The sequence below is a fragment of the Cuculus canorus genome, chromosome 9, assembly GCF_017976375.1.
Source record: "Cuculus canorus isolate bCucCan1 chromosome 9, bCucCan1.pri, whole genome shotgun sequence".
Lineage (NCBI taxonomy): Eukaryota > Metazoa > Chordata > Aves > Cuculiformes > Cuculidae > Cuculus > Cuculus canorus.
In genome coordinates, this window is record NC_071409.1 from 11,809,398 (window position 1) to 11,828,258 (window position 18,861).

At 37.9% G+C, this 18,861-nt stretch overlaps 1 protein-coding gene across 16 annotated transcripts in view; it reads right to left on the reverse strand.

The window, feature by feature from the left end:
• Positions 1-18,861, reverse strand: part of DLG1 (discs large MAGUK scaffold protein 1) — a 151,261-nt gene that overhangs the window by 83,943 nt on the left and 48,457 nt on the right. For 15 of the 16 annotated variants that reach the window (XM_054073908.1, XM_054073886.1, XM_054073907.1 and 12 more), the window contains one exon: positions 11,177-11,341. In XM_054073908.1, the coding sequence (XP_053929883.1) occupies positions 11,177-11,341 (165 nt within the window). Of the gene's footprint in view, positions 1-3,794; positions 3,877-11,176; positions 11,342-18,861 lie in introns of those variants that run through there. The other variant, XM_054073905.1, reaches the window with a different exon arrangement.

An 18,861-nucleotide genomic window follows, 5' to 3' on the forward strand; every position in this document is an offset into this window, starting at 1 on the left:
CCAAGTTTCAATTGCTGCCTGCATAAGATCCAATAGCATCTTTTCACTTCCTTGCTTGCATAAATTATAAACCTGAACTGAACCAAAGAGGGAGCATAGGGTATAATTGCGCTCATTCACTAATTCTATCTTTCTGAAAATGTTTCACAGAACAAAAAACTTTAACAACATGTTCAGAAAAAATATTTCAGTAAGAAGCGTTTGCTGGTTTCTTCTTCTTTTTCCTCCTCCTTAGTGCGTAAAGCAACTACAGAAGATATCACTGTGCCACAATACAGTCATTTTGTGCTGCATATCAGCAGGTGTCTCATGGGGGTTTTTTGCTGGAGATTTTTTTAATCAGCAAGACGATTAGGGATATTAAGATTAAACACCAGAAGTCGTTGCTCAATTGCTGTTATTCTATGATTAATGTGCCATGTTTGTCACAGAATTTTGGAAATAGATGTTACTACTATAAGCATAATAAGGAAACTGCAAATAACATGAAAACAACATCACTTCTCAGAAATACAACAGGCAAAAAAAAATCTTATCATGCAAAAAGAAGAAAAAAATCTTATTAGGTACTAATGAACTTACAATAAAATTATTTTGATTTCCAGTGCAAATCAGAAGAGTGTTACTGCCATAGGTATGCATTTTCTCTGGTCTCTTCACAGTAAGAAAGGACAAGTCACACAGTAAATATCTATAAGAATTCAAGTTACTTACAGAATTCACCATTCAGATTTTTAGTCAATTATTTTAAGAAAAATCCTTCAGCTTGCATCAAAAAGATTCCTTAGGAAATCAGCTAAGCGTCAAGGCTTTCAGTACAAGCTTGCTCAAAAAATCCAACCAAAAGTTACCAAAACTGTTTGTCATGTTTTTCTGTACAAAAGAGTTACAATAAAAACACCAAGGAAAACATTTCCAAAAAAAAGAAAACTCTCAATATTATGAACAATGGCACAAGACTGCCTTGCTACAAGTTACAGCACCCTGATTCTACAAACCCACAGACTTGAGACGTGCATTTTAGTGGGGATCACAAAATTCCCCAATATACTTCTTTCTGGTGCAATATACTCTTCTATCTAATAAACTGTTGCTGACAGCTATCATCCTATCCTGTGTAACAAATTTTTCCTGACAGCTTACATTATAAGCAGAAATAATAAGTACATTAATATAAAAGTGTTGTAATAAGATCAATGCACCATTTACTCAGTCACTAGTACAGCTCAATAACATTGCATACAAATACTCCGAGTACCTCTTCCAGATAGACTTTGTTAATGTTCTCAAAATACAATGGCTTATCAGTTTACAACATATGAAACTCAGTCTGACTCGTGCAGTGCCCTCAAAGCTACGTTGATAAAATAGATAATGAAGGTAAAGAAATGCCCGAGACATAGCAGATGCAATGATCCTTTTAAAAGGACAAGCTTTTTATAAAGGGGAGTTCTTTTCATGGGAAGACTGCAACCCTACCTGAGCCCTACCTTTTTCCAGACTTGAAGAAAATACCTGGTCTGAAAAATGTCTATGACATTTATGGATAAATTTATGGATAAATTTCTTAATCCCTGGCTATGACTGCAGATGTTTGGAACAAACAACAAATTACATACTTTGAATTCTGAGACTTTTATAAAGCATCAAAATGAAAATATTTTTTATGGTTTCCTCTATGTGGCCTTGAATGTTGACACTGCTGTACATTTATAAAAAGATCTGAGAGCACAATAGTAGGGTAACTTTCAAAAAACATCTTTAAGAACTAATTTATACATATATGTTTATACATACACACATATATATATATACGTCTCCAGAGGCTCCAAACCAAGAGACACATGGGAGAGTATTACTCAAAATTCTGAAAGGGAACACCACAACATACGGACACACAAAGTATCAAGTACCTATTTTTACTGCTGTTATATCAATCTGTTTGAAGATGAGACAGTTTTGATGTTTTAAGGCAGGTTCTTTCAAGGATGATCGCCACCCAATAATCAACTGTGGCATCAACGACAAAGAGAGTTTAGAAATTAGCACTTCAGGAAAAGCTTGCATGGACAAAAAAATTCCTGAAAGTGAAGCTATGATGACTTCATTTCAAAGGAGACAGAAATCTAAAAAAGTACTTCAGGAAGAGGTTATGCAATCACACTGGTGAGAGAATACAGCAATCTGTGTCACCTACACTCCATATGGCTGTTAACCACTTTGAGCAAGATTTGCTGACGCCTAAGAAGATACAGTTGCAGTTATTTGTAGAAGGAGCCTGTACTGTAGTGATGACACAAATCCCAATTTTTACAAGTTACAAAGCAACCTGTAGGTAAAGACACAGCATAACTCCACAGATGATACAACGTCAGGACAAAGCAAAGGAGTCCAGACTAGAAGAACAGTCGCTTGCACAGTTGAAAAAAACAATGGGTGGGAGTAAAAACAAGGGCTGGTTTTGGTCAAAGAGCCTTTCAACAGAGGGTCAAATACCTACAAGTAGAAATTAGAGGAAGTGTTATTTGGACAGGAAAAGGAGTATCCAGAGAACGGAGACAATCTAAGAATCCTCCAACACAGAGGTGGTAGCGGAAATTGCCTCTGTGAACGCCTGCCTCCAGAGTCAGAAGGCAGACTGGGGAGGTTCACCAGCGAATCCCAAGAAGTCCTCCAGGGAGCTGAGAGCTTGTCAGCCCTTTTTCATATTCTGGATATTAAACTGATGGGGACTGGAGGCAGGGGGAACCAATCAGTAGACCTACCTTCCTACAGCTTAATACCTTTACGGAAAGATACATCTGCCTTTGTAGTGGATGCAAAGTAACATTATTTATTTTATGGCCAATTAACAAGGTGAAGTAATGACAGTGGTTACCGAATGTAAAAACTAACATCAAATACTTGGAATAAGGTTCCTCTGATTTTGTACCTGAGCCAACTCTAATTATCAGCTTGCTGCAAAAAGTTAAGCATGACATAATGCCATATTTTTACCCCAAAGATAAAGTTATCCTGCAATCACCTTTACAAGCAGCATGAAACATTGAAATTAAAAACGCACAGCAACAAAAACTGTTTGTAAATGCAAAAAGCAAATATATCTCAGTTACCCTTTTTAAGCAATAACAACAAAACACCTCAAGTATTTGAAAAGTGTCTACATTAGTTTTTATCCAGCTAAACAGAATATTGGCTAAAATATGCACAAGAATAAGTTGATACACTTAATAGAGAAAATTCAAAAATCTCCTAAAACAATGGCAAGGACTCATTTTCAGTATCACTTAGGATTTCACCAAAAAAAAATAAAGACAAAAGAAATGTGCAGACTTCCATTTAAGCACTCAAATACAGACCAAGCAACTTTCACTCTCCAGGAGAGGAATGTAGATATGAAAATGTAGATACAAATTTATGTTTACTTTTAACACTTCCTAGAATTCTATGTTTAATAAAATTTAAAAACAGATTTAAGTCTCATTAACAAGCACATTCAATATTGTAAGCCAAAGCCCCGGAGTACATTATTCAAACTGGACATTGTAGAAACAGAAATTGCTAACTCTTTCTGCTAAGATACACTAGAAAACCGATTCTGGCTCTTGGTTGAGAGACAGGACAGAAAGGACAGCCCTTGATTAAGCGTGATTTACATCATCAATAAAAAGTAGATATCTTACTGCTGAAAGTACTTTATAAACAACCCAGCATGATTATTCTTTAACAATATATTTTAATATAAATATTAGATATAAAATATTATTACCCATACTACACTTCAGACAACCTACCAATCTGTGCAGATTAAAATGCCTGGTCTTCCGTAGCCTGTTCATCAATCTCCTGCCCAACTTTTTGGCACGCCAGACTGATAAAAACATCCTGTGTTTAATGTAAGTTTCTCTAGGCTTCCTTCAGTCATCAAAATGAACCCAACTGCACTGACAGTTCAAGGGAAATCTCAGGCCAAAAGACTATAACCAGTTATTAAGAGGACTCAATGTTGATTACTGTATCTTAGGTTATTCTGATGTCTGGATTAATCCACGTCCATCTGTTACAGTTTTCCTTTCTTGTCTCTGCTGATAGGAATTTGTTGAGCAGCTATCCTTTCTCAAAAGGGGCACATTTGGTCAAGTGCTGCTTACTGACTCAAACTGACACCTCTGCACATATTCCTGGAAGTTTAAAAGTAGCAATCTACTGAGAAATTTGGGAAAACATTTTAATTAAAGATTGCAGAGCACCTCCTCTTACAGCACGAGCCCAATGCTAATCTAAGAATGAGTACTTCTGAGTCTGTATTCAAGTAATTCTTTATCATTTTCACTGTTCTAGGCACCTTCCTAACTGCAGAAGGACTATTCTCCTGCTGAAGATGTCATCAAGCTCTAGAAAAGCCTGCATTTAAGAAAAGGTAACAGACTGCAACTTTCTCACAATTGTAATCAATCCCGCAAATTACATGTCAACCAACCTGTAATTTCTAAATGGAAACAGCATCGTCTATCTTCAGGGTAACCTCGCCTACTTGCCCAGACAAGAGCAGGAATCAGGAAATAAAATAAGCAAGAAAATGTGCTAGGGCAAACAGGAAATTACTTTGACCTTGAATGTGCCTTCACAGTTCCTCAAATCATAAAGACCATCAGTTTGTTCTGAGACAGAAAAACTCCCCTAATGGACAAAGAAGTCGATTTTAACAGAAGCTCCACAAGCTCTAAAAGTCTCTCTAAGTCTAAAGGACAGAAGACACACCAGGAGATGAAGCGAAGGGAACACACTAAATCTTATCAGCATAAGATGCAGGTTCACAGGGAAAGAAGGTTGTTCTGCATTAAAGGAAGAACGCGTGTATATGCCCATTTATATAAGCAGTTATTTCCCTTGTAGATTAATGGGAAGATGTTAAATAAAGGTGCTTTGCTCCAGCTGAAGAAAAAGGGTAGAAGAGGCACACAGTGTATGCTCCAATACCTTTATTGGTGTAGCCAGAAATCAGAGGACTACCAGCAGTTAAAAGATTATTCTCAAAGTCAGACGCTGACCGCATATGCCTGAGGTTAGGGGCTACAAGACAACTATCGCCTGCTACTTAGAGCTTCAAATAAAAACTTGTATAGCTGAAATAACCATCCCTTAGTCATTTTCATAGTTTTAGGGACTCAGTCTTACTGACCGTAGCTTTACTGATAGCTCCTGACTCAGCTCTTACCCCAGAGAAGTCAAATATTTATCTTTCATTGTATAGTAGCTGCCCCTGCCTCCGACCACTCTCGTTCCTCTTCTATGCACCATTTTGAGATTGATACACCTTTTCATCCAGATAAAGAGCAGTGCAGATTGAGAGTGATAAAATAATGCAGTTTTATTCCCATTTGCTTCTTCAGACAGTCCTTGTATTCCATTTGCCTTTTTGACTGTAACTTGAGTACTGAGATGATTATTCCATCAAGCTGTCATAACCCCGAGCTCTCATTCCTCTAAGATGATGCAATGAGAACACAAGCTCTTCCAACCTCCTGACATCCTTCTGGTAACCTCATCCATCATGATTACTTCTTGCTTACTCTTTACTTTCCTTTTGTTTGTTGGTTTCATTTTGAAAAATAACAAACAATTAAATCTCAGTATTTTTCTTTTCTCATTCCATGACAGCTTAAATTTCTCTATAAGCTTCTCTGAGGAATTCTATTCTCTGCTTTTAAGAAAACACAGAAACCTACATCAACAAGATGATCTTTATGCACATGGTCCAAGAGATTTGTGCAGCAGAACTTCTCTTCACAATGCTTTCACGGTTTTCTCATCTGTAATTACTCCACGTAGTCATCAATTCTGCTCTTTAGAATAGTTTCACCACATTTTGCCAGTACAGAAATAGAGTGAGTTTTCATTTCTCACCCACCTTCTGTATGCTATTTTAAATAACAAGTACAACCTCGTCATATTTAATTCCTGTGATATCACAGTCAGTTTAAGTAGACTGTTAGACAGCACTGCAGCACTAATAGATAAGCAGTTTCATATCAGAGTTCATTTAAAACCATTAAGCTTAAATATTATTAGGTCCTGGAAATACTTTTCCAAAGATGTCTATACATGTGAAAAAAAGCAGGTATACTCTAAGTGGGCACAAGAAATTTATTTCACAGAGTAAAACTACAGTGTATGTAGCCAACCGGACTGCTGTCCTAGGGTTACAAAGCCCATCACGCAGAAGGTTTGGGTACCACTGATAGATGCTTTTCTGAAATGGTGTGTACGCTACACTAAATATGAGGAATCTAGCACAAAAACAGGGGCTGCTACTTCTAAGCAAGAGGAAAAGTGAGGCTAAAGAGCATTCTTCTTACCCAACGAACACATAATCACTGCACTAGGTCAAATAAAATTCCCAACTAACCCTACTGCCTCTGCCTCAGTAGCTAACAGTGTAAGCAGAGTCATTCTTCCCTCCCTGCTACACCATCCCAAGCTCCAACAGTTCAGAAATTAACAGAGCCAAAGGAGGTAAGCTCTGTTTTACTGCTTTTGTTCTAATAAAGGACTATTTTCACTCTAATGCAGCCTGAGTAAATCTAATTCCTCTCAGATCTGATGCTGCTGGACAAACACAGATAAAGCAGGAGAGCACTGACAGGGGCAAGGGCAAAGGGACTGGTTCAAAGGTATTCAACACATTATGAAATGAGTTTCAGAGCCAGCACCAGATGTCTCACTTGGGCAAAAAGGTGCCTGCAGTTAAAATCTGGGGACAAAATTGTCATCATCTTCATTGAGGATCAGTATTTCACCTTAGTTTGAAATATTTCACTGTTCAAAGATAAGAAAGCAGTAACTCATTTGCATTAAATGTCATAATATTATGAAGTCAGCTTTCTTCAATGAAGTAAGTTTATATAACCACAAAAGATTCCACCATTGTGCTTTAAATGTGCAAGCAGCATTAATCCACAATTTTTTTTTTAAGAAAGATATTTGGTATCAGGAAGCAGGGATTGTTACTGCATTATCTGATGCTCAAGTACTCTAGCGAATCTAACAGTGCACAGCCAGGATGATAGGTCTTCACATGAGATCAAACAGGCAGCCAGTAATGAAAAAGGCCAATCACTGCACTGCCAGCTCTGCTTAGCATTGCCTTTTCCCAGCACCGCTTGTACAGAGATGATTAACTTCTGAACACGTGAGAACAGTAAAGTAGCCAACTGTGTTGCATGAAATATGTATGAGAGTCCATAATTATGTAACCATCAGAGATTAACATGCCACCAAATCTATTTCTCACAACTCCTGCTACCTTATTGATGACCACACAAAGCTATTCTAAAGATACTAAATAGTCAACCAGTAGAATACCCTTAGTTCCTTACAGCTGTGCTATTCAGTCAGTAATTAACTTTGCTGTATGGCACGAATAAGCAATTTTAAATACCTCACTAGACTAACAAAGCTAATACAGTGTTCCAGCTATCTATGTTTGGCTGTCCATGTCTGTGAACCTAGTGCAAGCATTTTTCTTGCACCCTGTAAGAGTGGTGTTATGGTTAAAATCTTCAGAGACAGACCTGTGAAAAAGATTTGGTTAAAGAAAGAAAGAAAAAAAAAAAAGAAGAAGAGATTTTTCTGAATCAGTAAGTCCAGATTCCTGTTACTGCAGGCAGCCACACCATAATATAATTTTAAAACTTATCAAATACCTGGAAGGCTCTCCAACAACTATCTCGTGCAAATTTTGAACGGGAATTGTCAACATAATGGAACTGCGGTGAATACTGTAATGCTAGTAGTTTATTACAAAGCAAGATAACATTTATCACGCTAGTCATGGTATATCTTTCCAGTACAAAATATATTTAGCAGTTCACAAATTACTGCATGTTTTCTTTGGAGCTTCTGTATTACCAGCAAAACAATAGTCCCAAATACCAAAATAAAATACAGACATATATACAAATACCACTTACAGTCTACACATAAATATTGAATTGCCATCATAGAGAGCTATAAATATTTTCCCTTTAATGCCCAGGTTACTTTAAATGAAGGACACTGCACTTTATATAGACTCTATTTTTGGTCTTACTTTAAAAGCTTGTAATAATCTATTACTCAAAACTTTTTTCCACGATAGACAAATCCAACTTCCACTCCACAGTTTAAGAACTTGTTTGCCATCATACTGTACCTATAGCAGATTTCACTCGGTTGGAGATACTTAATAAAAACAAATGTTAACTTCAAAAATTCAGCCTGAAGATATGACAGTTTTACAGTTGAAATAAATCCTTTAGTAGCACCACCATCTAGTGGTCAAATCCTGGTAGCAATGCATTGCTTCAATTCCATCCATGTAAATTCAACTTAATCACACTTTACTTCACAACTACATTGCAAGGTTTCTTAATTATCTTATTATCACAAGTTTCTACAAGGAATTTGGAAACCTCATACTGAAGAAATGCTGGTAGCAGCTGCCCACCATCTGAAAGCATTCTTTGAAATGTTTGGGACAGAATATTTGTGAAGGATTCTAGGTTTGACCATTTTCACTATCTGTTCATGATTCTCTATCATTAAACACTAAAAAAAAATAAAAAGCTGTCTTACAGATTTAAGAAGAGTTCTACTTAACATAGTATCAAATACAGAACTGAGGACACGAAATACCCTGGGTCAAGTTTACTTCTTTGATTCTTGAAGCATACCAAGTACACAATTCTTCTTAAACAGATAAAGCTCCACCCTAACAAGACAAAAGCTCTAAGTCCTGTCTCGTGTTTGAACTTTAAATCAGTACAGCTTGTATTGGTTATTTCATGCTAACTGCAAACATACTATATCTTATCCCAAATGGAATCTGGGGTAGCCCAGTCCTCTGGACTACAAACCACCTTGAGTTACTACAGTACTTCATGCAGAACAGTTGAAAAACAGCAGTCATGCTCATCCAGTAAAAAACACACACTTTTGTCTTTTTGGTCACTGAAAGCTGCTTTTTGAAAACCTTCCACCTGCCCAGGCAAGTTGTATAAGCCACATTAAGTACTAGAAAATCTGAAAGCTTCTCTCAAGAACAAAATGTACACTTGCACTCGACTGCAGAGAGCTTGCCACCAAAATCTGATTCTGCTGCCCCCTGCAGCATTCCTTAAAAAGCAGCATATGATCACAAAGCCACTGTTTACATTTGTTCTTCAAACTAATGACTCTGCATTTAAAATTTCAAGTGTATTTTATATTTACACTTTTTAAAAAATCTTCTCTTGTTATTTAATTAGTGTAATAAACACAACATCCTCTATTACATTTCATTTCGTTAAGCAAACGTACTACTGAACAAAGCTAATCAAGATTTTGCAGATTAGCAAAGATCTGGTCCCTACACATCAAGTGCATCAAGCCAACCTATCGAATACATTACACAAAGCACTCTTAACTCATCTTGCAGATCATCAGGCCAAAAGAAGAGATGACCACCTATGAAAATAATACAATAGTTATGACATACTCAAGTTTTAGCAGCATTTATTCCAATAACTTCAGTAAAGTAACTCCTGACTGAAAAGAAATTTTGTGAGCTCAAAGGTTTTCACTCTAAAAGGTCCCATGAAGACTCCCAGAGCCTACAAAACTGTGGATGCACCCCTCACTCCAAATACTTTAAGGCCTCAGACTCTCACAATTCATGCAATGAAGATAACTTCTTCAGCAGCCAACCTAGCATAAGAATTCAAAGTTCCACAAAATGCTGGTAAACAACTGAAACCTGGAGCACCAACTCCAGTTGTCAGATCAAAAAAAAAAGCTGAGAAATTTCAGTTCTCCCATGAATTGCTTTGAAATTAATTTTGATCTCTGAAAGGCAAAGATCACTCACACTGTAAAGAGGTGAGAAATTAAGTCATTGTCCATGGAATGTTAACGTTGCCAATATCAAATCTTCACTTCTACAAGTTTGTAGTTGGCTATTTGCAAAAATAATCTGAAACAAAGTCAAACACATGAACTATTCTGTGTAGTTAACTTCCCTTAGGTTCAGGCAGCCAGAAAGAAACCAAAGCGATTACAGCCTTTGAAAAGCCTCAAGTACAATGAAATAACACCTGGGCAGTATCAAGAAATAAGATCTTCAGTCTCACACAGCCAGTCTAGAATTTTATTTTTTATTTATGAGCTTCTGGATTGTGAAATTAATTATATTTTATCACTTAGTAAAGTCTTACAATTTGCCTCTCTATCTTTCTGATCCTTTTATGCTTTCCAAAATGAAAGACTAACCTCGCCATGAATTAGGGAAAATTTGTGAATAAACAGAGTTGAACTTAAGTCTCCAGAGAGAGAGCACTTTGTGATGTATTACCTTCTGAATATCACTAAATTCAGGAAATCAGACATATGAAAGTGTTACTATGAGTCTGCCTTCATAAGCAACAGAAGATTGAGGTCCTAGCCATTTTCAAAACAAAAGACTAGCATATCTAGCTTTCTTACGAGGCTCCTCAGAGGTTAGTACCATCCACTTCAAAAAGGTAAATAAACCCAGAAAATAAAACTGTCCTGTTAACTCCCTCCAAAACCCTACACTAGTTTTCTGCTCTTAATTTTTAATCTGCCTTCAAGATGCTGGAGCAGTCTTGAGAATAATGGCACTGTATGCTGAAAAACATGAGAGACACGTATTACACTTGGCTTATTACCTTTTCCAAAGAGGTCCTCAATTAAAATATTTACTGGAAACAAACTCAGAATTGATTCTACAATATCTTGGTAGAAAAGCCACAATATAACTGACAGTAGTAACTACAGCACCTCTCAAAGCTACACTCCAGTCCTTAAATTTACCGGTGTTTGACATCTGGGCATTTTACTATCACACATCTTTAGTCAGAACCTGTGGAACTAAGTCAATGACAAAGTCTACAAAGTGAATTTTACAAATGAGCAGTTCCATTTAAAAAAACAAAAACAAAAAAACCACCAAACCACACAAACAAAAAACCCACAGAAGCAGGTATATCTTTAAGGTTGGACCAGTGGGTCCCTTCCAACCTAGTGTTTCTATGATTTTATGATCTGATGCTTTCCTCCCATTTCCCCCCAAAATTATATCCCTGTAGAGGATATCTGAACAGTTCACTCTTATTATAACAACTTTAGAAATGCCTACCTTGACTGGTGAAATGTGAGAATGGGAAACAAATCCATGGACGTTCTCAATCTGTGACAGATTCTTCTCTGATACATGAACCAGCTCTGGACCTGTCACTTCATTGCTAATGTGCGGAGAGCTGTGCTCCTGTGGAGGTGTATCTTCATCCTGGTAGCGGTATTTCTGAACAAAACAAGTATAGAAGTAAAGTCAATCCACCACAGAAAAGTCAAAAGATCATCCATAAAACCTAGGTCAGACAGAGACAGTTATTTTTCTGACCCTGTTGGCTTCAAGGCAATAAAATCTAGAATATGAGTTTTCATTAGTATTTTCAGTTTAAAGACTGATCCTGTCTATAAAGGTTCCAACCTTTTTAGTCTCCCCTAGAATCACTGTAAAGCTACCTAATTTTCTTTTACTTATTTGCATACTGTAATGCATCCTCAAACCTTTTTCCAAAGAACCTCTCCCTTTCCCTAGTTTTTTTCTTACAAACACTTCAGCACTAACAGCAGAAATTCACAGGACCAACTGTGTTTACCATCCTATGCTGTCTTTAAAAAGTATCAGTCTCAAAAGCTTTTTTCAATAGTTCCAATTTAGCACATCTGCCACAAGCAGTTTTTGCTAGCTTAGAAGTTCCTGCTTCTCTAATAGAGTATCAATACAGCAACTCACTACTGCTAGCTTCACTAAGAAACAATGAAATGAGATTTTGCTATTAGACGGATCATGCTTCCCCAACAAGTCTTTGAACAGAAACACAAGATATTATTCCATCTCAGTCTTACTAATTTGCATTCAGTTTCAAAAAAACAGAACCTATACTTAACACCAGGGATGTGTTCTAGTCAGATTGTGCTGTGTCTATGCTTGCAAAACTCTACTAACAAGTATTAATGAAACGGAGAAGCACACATAATATTCACCTCTTCCCTGGACTGCAGAGTTAACCACTTGTCCAGTACCTCCAAACTGCAGAGATAACACAGGCTCCCCCTACAAACATACTTATATATACACATATGTAACACTCACCCCCGTTTCACCTTTGTAGCCTCAGCCAATTCTGAAGCACTTTAGGTAGTCCATTCATTTTATTCCTTGCTAAAACTTAAACTGAATTCATGTCACTTTTTTTCCAGCAGGGTTTACTGTGTCCGGAAGATACACCCAAACATTTTATAACTATATTCCTTTTCACATTCTACTACTGTATTCCCTCATATGTACAAGACTGTCACTGCTTTACAGGGAAAGCTTGTCATGTCATTAAAAGAACACAAAAAACCTTCTTAAACTTGTAATGAGTGGTTTTAAACTTGGAAAAAGATATTCCTGTTATTAATAAAATATATTTGGAAGACACTCGCTGGAGATATTGAACAGAATTCCAAGATTTAGATGCTATGGTTTAAATAGAAAATAGTCATAATCTTGGTAAATCATTTCTACATTGTAAACCACCACTGCAGGTAACCCATTTGTCTATAAGCATATAAACACTACCCCAAGGCAGCATCTGATAAATCATGTGATAACTAATGCTGTTAACAGTTACATCCAAGTATAATCTGGGGCTACCACCAAGACAGAAGAGTCCTGCAACATTACAATGCTACAAAAAATACAGGATAAACTACAAAGAAACTGTTACCAATTCCTGTAACACTTTACCCATGTGTTTCCTGCCCATCCACCCCCACGTGCTTGTCTTACATGAAGACTCCATTTTTTGTCTATCCAGAAAAACAAACAAATTAAAAAAAAACAACAAAAAAAAAAAGCACAAAAAAACCCAACCACAAATAATCTCTATGCACGGTCTAACAGGACAGCTAAATTCTTAACAAGAGCCCCTTACTCTTCCCTGTCACCCAAACCACAGGGAAGGGACCATATGCCCTTCCTTCGTTTCTGACACTCAAATCTGAAGAAAATGGTGAATTTTTTTCTCTTCCTTTGTGTAGTTCAACTTGTACTGGGTTACTGACCTCAATTCAGACAGAGTTTATAAGAACATCAGAGACTGTGAAAAAGGAGGGAGAAAAAGGAGGGACTGCTGTCTTCTGGAAGTGAGCTATACATCAGTCTACCCTGGCTTCTAGAGGCTCATCATAAAACCATATTGTGGTGTTCTGCCAGTAAAACAGTTGTTAAAGGGGGCAGCTGAAATCACATAACTGACTTGCGCTAAAAGAGGAAGGATTTGTTTGCTCTTCTCTTCCCTGCCACATTGTTCTGATAACACTAAGATTCCTTGGGAGACAAGGTAAGTTACCTTACTAATTTAAAAGGAAGAACTCGTAGGTTTACATTTCCATCACCCATCGTGCTTTACCCAGTCCAGTACAAAATGCCCATTTTCCTGCCTCCAAACCCCAAAACAACAGCAACAACCCACACCCAACCACACACTTACAGGCAGACACTAAAGAGGTAATCTCTTTCAGCCGGTAATTGGTGAGACATCAGAGAACTTTTAATTTATATCCTTGATTTATTTTCGTACTTAAAAAAAAAAAAATTATCCGCTCTATTCAAATCAATCCTTCATAGTTGAGTCCAAAACAGATTTAAGTTCAGCTATATGAGAGAAATTATGCTTTTGAAGTATTAGAGATATAAAGCAGAAGGAATGCAAGTATATTTTCTCTAAAAATACCAAGGATTAACAGATAAGCACAAGGCAGAAGAATCATGGAATGGTTTGGATTGGAAGGGACCTTAAGGGTCCAAGCCCCGTGCTATGGGCAGGGACATCTTCCACTGGATCAGACTGCTCAAGAGCATTAGGACTTCAGTTATTACAGCAACCAACCTCAAAACATCTCCATATCTTCTCCGTAGCTGGATGGCAAAGAAGAGATGGTGAGTGATGACAGTTGTGAAAAATTGCAATGGCTACTCAAAAAGCTCTAATTTTTTCCGAATCTTTAGCAAACAGGTTTTGTGAGATGACCAAGAGAACTTAATAGCTCACTACTAGCAGCAAATGAAAGTTTTTTCTGTCCTTCCCCTGCAGTAGCAAGATGCTGGGCTGTTCAGCTTCAGAGTCTTGCCATTCATCTGTTTTCTGAGACTAACTTGTTTTTAACTTAGCAAAACAAAACCCTGAAAGGAGTTGACATTAACTGTCTAGAGCAACCATGATAAACAGGAAAGAATTATCATTTAAAGAACAATGAATGTTACCAGACTAAAAATAAGATCACATTGGAAATTAGAGAAAATCAACATTAGAGCTGCAAAAAAAACCACAGAAAATGCCTGGTAACATCAGAAAAAAAGTAGGAATTCTTCTAGCTTAAAAAGCCTGCTCTGCTAGTGAAGGCAGTATTTAACTGGACTCGTGATCCCAAATGTCTCTGTCAGATCTCAAGCTTCAACTTTACTATTGAAATACAGGAAAATGAGACCTGAAAGTGAATTAAGTTTCCAGTTTGTCCCAGACAAGATCTGTGAAAAGCTAGATGTGTATCGTTCAGTTTTATTTATAAAGCTCATAATGAAATAGTTACAGGTTAAAGGAAAATTGATTTCCTTTGCAGAATAGTCAATACCTTTAGGCAGAGCACATTATTACTTAGATTTCTTTCCTGAAAACAGACACATTTACTAGAAACAGGTATTTGGGCATGCCAGAGTACAAACAGGATCTGGATTTCACTAAGAAACATATGTTTACATTATACAATGAATATGTATGTGCTTATGACAACATCATGTGTATGAAATTTTAATAGACCAGTATGCCATTATATTTTTAGGATTAATAATGTAAAAGTGTTGTGGTAAAGGATACTCGCTCCTATGAGGCACTAACAAGCACGCCAAGTTTCTCAAAAATACATCTTCCCAGTGAAGTGCTAATTGGATTTTTGATTCAAGATTGACTTTACTAGTATTTACAAAATACATCCCAACTTAAAACTACTTGTAACAAAACCATAATTCATGTTAAAAATACACTGAATTAAACACTTACAGGATAATTTTTCAAAACGTAAATAGAAGACAAGGACACAAAGTGCATGAAAACATAACATCCACAAAACTACTTATTCTGAAAGACACCACAATATCCTTGCCCTTCGCAGAAATCACTTTTAAGCAGAGTCCCTCAAGTAAGGAACTTACTGTACCCTGTAACAGCTAATTCTTCACAGAAGTGGAAGTGTTTTGTACTACCTTACTATGGAGCATCACCTCTGAAATACTACGCCTCTTAACTGAAGTAGTGCATTCAAGTGATGGTCAAATAGCCACCATTCAGAACTGCTCTTTCCTTTCCTCTCCCTGGAGCTGCCATCCTTTGAACAAGAATTCAGTCAACCATGTCATTCATGCCAACTTAATTCTGCTGCTAACTATGAAGTTACTGTACCAGTTACCCTTCACAAGAGTATGAAGATACTGTTTCACAATAACACCAGTCCAGCAGGTCCAGGGAGGTGATTCTGCCCCTCTACTCCTCTCTTGTGAGGCCTCATCTGGAGTATTGTGTCCAGTTCTGGAATCCTCAACATAAGAAGGATATGGAGCTGTTGGAACGGATCCAGGGGAGGCTACATGGATGATCAGAGGGCTGGAGCACCTCCCATACCAGGGCAGGCTGAGAGAGTTGGGCTTGTTCAGACTGGAGAAGAGAAGGCTCTGAGAAGATCTTACAGCGACCTTCCACTACCTGAAGGAGCTACAAGAAAGCTGGGGAGGGACTGTTTACAAAGGTTTGTAATGATAGGACTGGGGGCAATGGGTATAAACTGGAGAGGGGCAGATTTAAACTAGATATAAGGAAGAATTTCTTCACAATGAGAGTGGTGAGGCACTGGCACAGGTTACCCAGGGAAGCTGTGGCTGCCCCATCCCTGGAGGTTTTCAAAGCCCAGTTGGATGGGGCCTTGGGCAGCCTGGTCTAGTGGGATATGTCCCAGCCCATGGCAGGGGGGTTGGAACTAGATGATCTTTAAGGTCCCTTCCAACCCAAACTATTCTATGATCCTATGATCTCCACTCCTGCATAAAAGGACTAGGATGCAATGTTGAAAGCAGAAGAGTAGCAAAACCTAAATACTCACAGCTCTCCTCCCAACTCTGACATTCAGATACAATTCAGGAGAAAATAAGCTTCAACAACTCTTAACAGCAACAATACAAATAAATTTTGCATAATCTCGCTAAAACAGAACTAATCCAAAATGAATAGCAAATTAAGACACTAACGCATTTTGTACAAGTGCCCCTGGAGCCCAGTGGAAGTGCTAAGCCACTAACTAGTGCTTAGAAAAACAACAGTGCCTTCCTCCCAAGGGAAAGAACAGAACACAAGACAGTAGGTATCCTCCAATATAGCAGAACTGAAGTTAACTTGAAAACTTTGTTTGCAAGAACCAGGCAGATTCTGAAAGCCAGATAAACACTCTTCAGCGTTGAACAGCAATTCACACTGAAAAGCTGAAAGCCTGTGGCTAACAAAAAACGCTTTGGTAATGTTAGGAAAAGAGGATATGTGTTCATGTATTTTTAGAGCTTCTTCACTGATCATGGAATAGGACATTCAGTATTATTTTCCATGTAGGCCTCAACAGATGATAAATGGAATGACTTGAAATATTTGGAACACGTTTTCTGAACTTTGGGTTTGTTTTTTTAAATACACAAAGTTTCAGTATTCTAAGTAACTAACTGCTTCATTCTCAAAACCACGAGATTTTCTTTTAATAATTAGAGCTAAGACAAGAACATAAGGCATTTCACCCCCCTAGGACAGTTTCAGTTTGACATTGTATCTTGAGTTAAACTGCACAGAACATGTTTATTTAGGTCAGAGTGTTCCATCAAACGTCAAAATCCACAGCTAGTGTTAAATGCAATTATTTATGTAAGACTTCATGTCATGGATCTCCAGAAATGATACAACAATTTAAGATACATAAATACATTTACAAAAACACCAGAAATGTTCATAGCAAGGAAGTTCACCTGTTCCAGAATGCCAAGAAAAAGAGATCAAAGAAGGAACAGTCAAATCATGAATGTTCTTTGCACTTCTCATCAAAAAAATAGTAAAGGAAAATGGAAAACTATATTTCATAGGATTACTTGTGAGATTGTCTTTACGTAAGGGACTGATCAAGTTATGCTGTTTTACTGTTTCACGTTGTCATTTAAATACTGACTCTTTCAGTATGCAAAGCCTATCTTCTCTGAGGGCCAGAGTGTTTTATTTTTAGTGCAATGCAACCCTGCAACTTTTCTACGAAAAAGGACAAGTGCCTAGCGCAAAACCTCTCTGCACAACCAGCAAGTCCCGGCTATTCAAATCTAGATCCTTCCGTTCGTTTGGGATGCACAGTACGGAGCTTCCCCTCAGTATGAACAGCAACATGCGTTTATTTGAAGATAAACTGAAGCCGACGCAGAAACGATCTCTGGTATTTTGAGACACAACCCCTGCCACACTAACAGCGCTCAAGTCCCCACTGGCCCGCAGGACGCCCCGGTGGGCAGCGCGCAGGCAAGGAAGGGCCGCTGCCCCGGCCCAGCAGCCGCCCTCCCGCCGGAGAAAAGGGGGAAGGGGGGCGCCCTCCGGCGGCAGCGCGGCCCCACAGCCCCGCACGGGAGGCACAAGGAGCCGCCGAGGCACCGGCACGGCAGCAGCTGCCGCCCTCGCTCCCACACGACACAAACCGCCCCGAGTGCATTCTGGAGGGGTGCTGGGTATTTTTAGTTGGGTCTTAAAGGGAACAGCACCGCTCCCTGCCCCTCCACTGCCAAAGGTAAAATACTGAGAATATTTTCATACCAGGACTTCCTTCCCAAGTTTATTATTCGAATATGAGGATATCTTACAAATAAAAGGGGATGTGCAGCTCTGCAGAACGAGGGAAAGGAATCTTAATGGTATAAGCAAATAGTTTCCAAAGTGCATTGATAAGTATGTATGTATTTTCAACTGAAAAATGCTTTGGACGCATTAAAGAAGTAGATTCAAGTAGTTCTTTCCTCTTGGAAATACAACATTCAACTTTTAAGTTTCACAATAAACCATTCACACTATCAAAAGATCCGCAAAAATTTAGACTCCTCCCTTTCAACCTGGGTGACATTTATTCAACATCAACATTTTGTGATATCACGCATGCATGTGGACCTGCATACACACAACTGTGCCCAATTTACAAAATAAAATTAGTTTAATTTTTTTTGTTGTTGTTAAAAATAACAAACACTGAACTCTGAAACACCAAACATGCAAAGTAAGTTTTGGAGACAAAAATTTCTGAATCTCTGTCTCAAAAGTAACTTCACGTACTTATCCCTTTAATTTTCAAGGGGCTTTCAAGTACTTTGTGTTCTCATCCTATCCTCACCGTTGTATTAATTTTACCAAAAAATGCCTTTTTGACATAACACTGTTATATTCTGTTTACTATTCTGAGGATTACCAAATTATATGTGTTTTCTTACTCTGAAACCTAAACAGTTGATGTAGTCCTAAAATGACCAAATGCCTGAGGGCACTGTTAAACCCAAACCTGCCACTAACAATTGCTTCCATCAATATGATGTCAGGAGGCATTTCCAGCCCTGCATCTCAGTGCAAGTCTCCTGTGTATTTAGTTCTCTACAGCTGATGAAAATGAAAGCCAAGTGCAATAAACTGATTACACGATGATTAATGCTGATTAATGGAG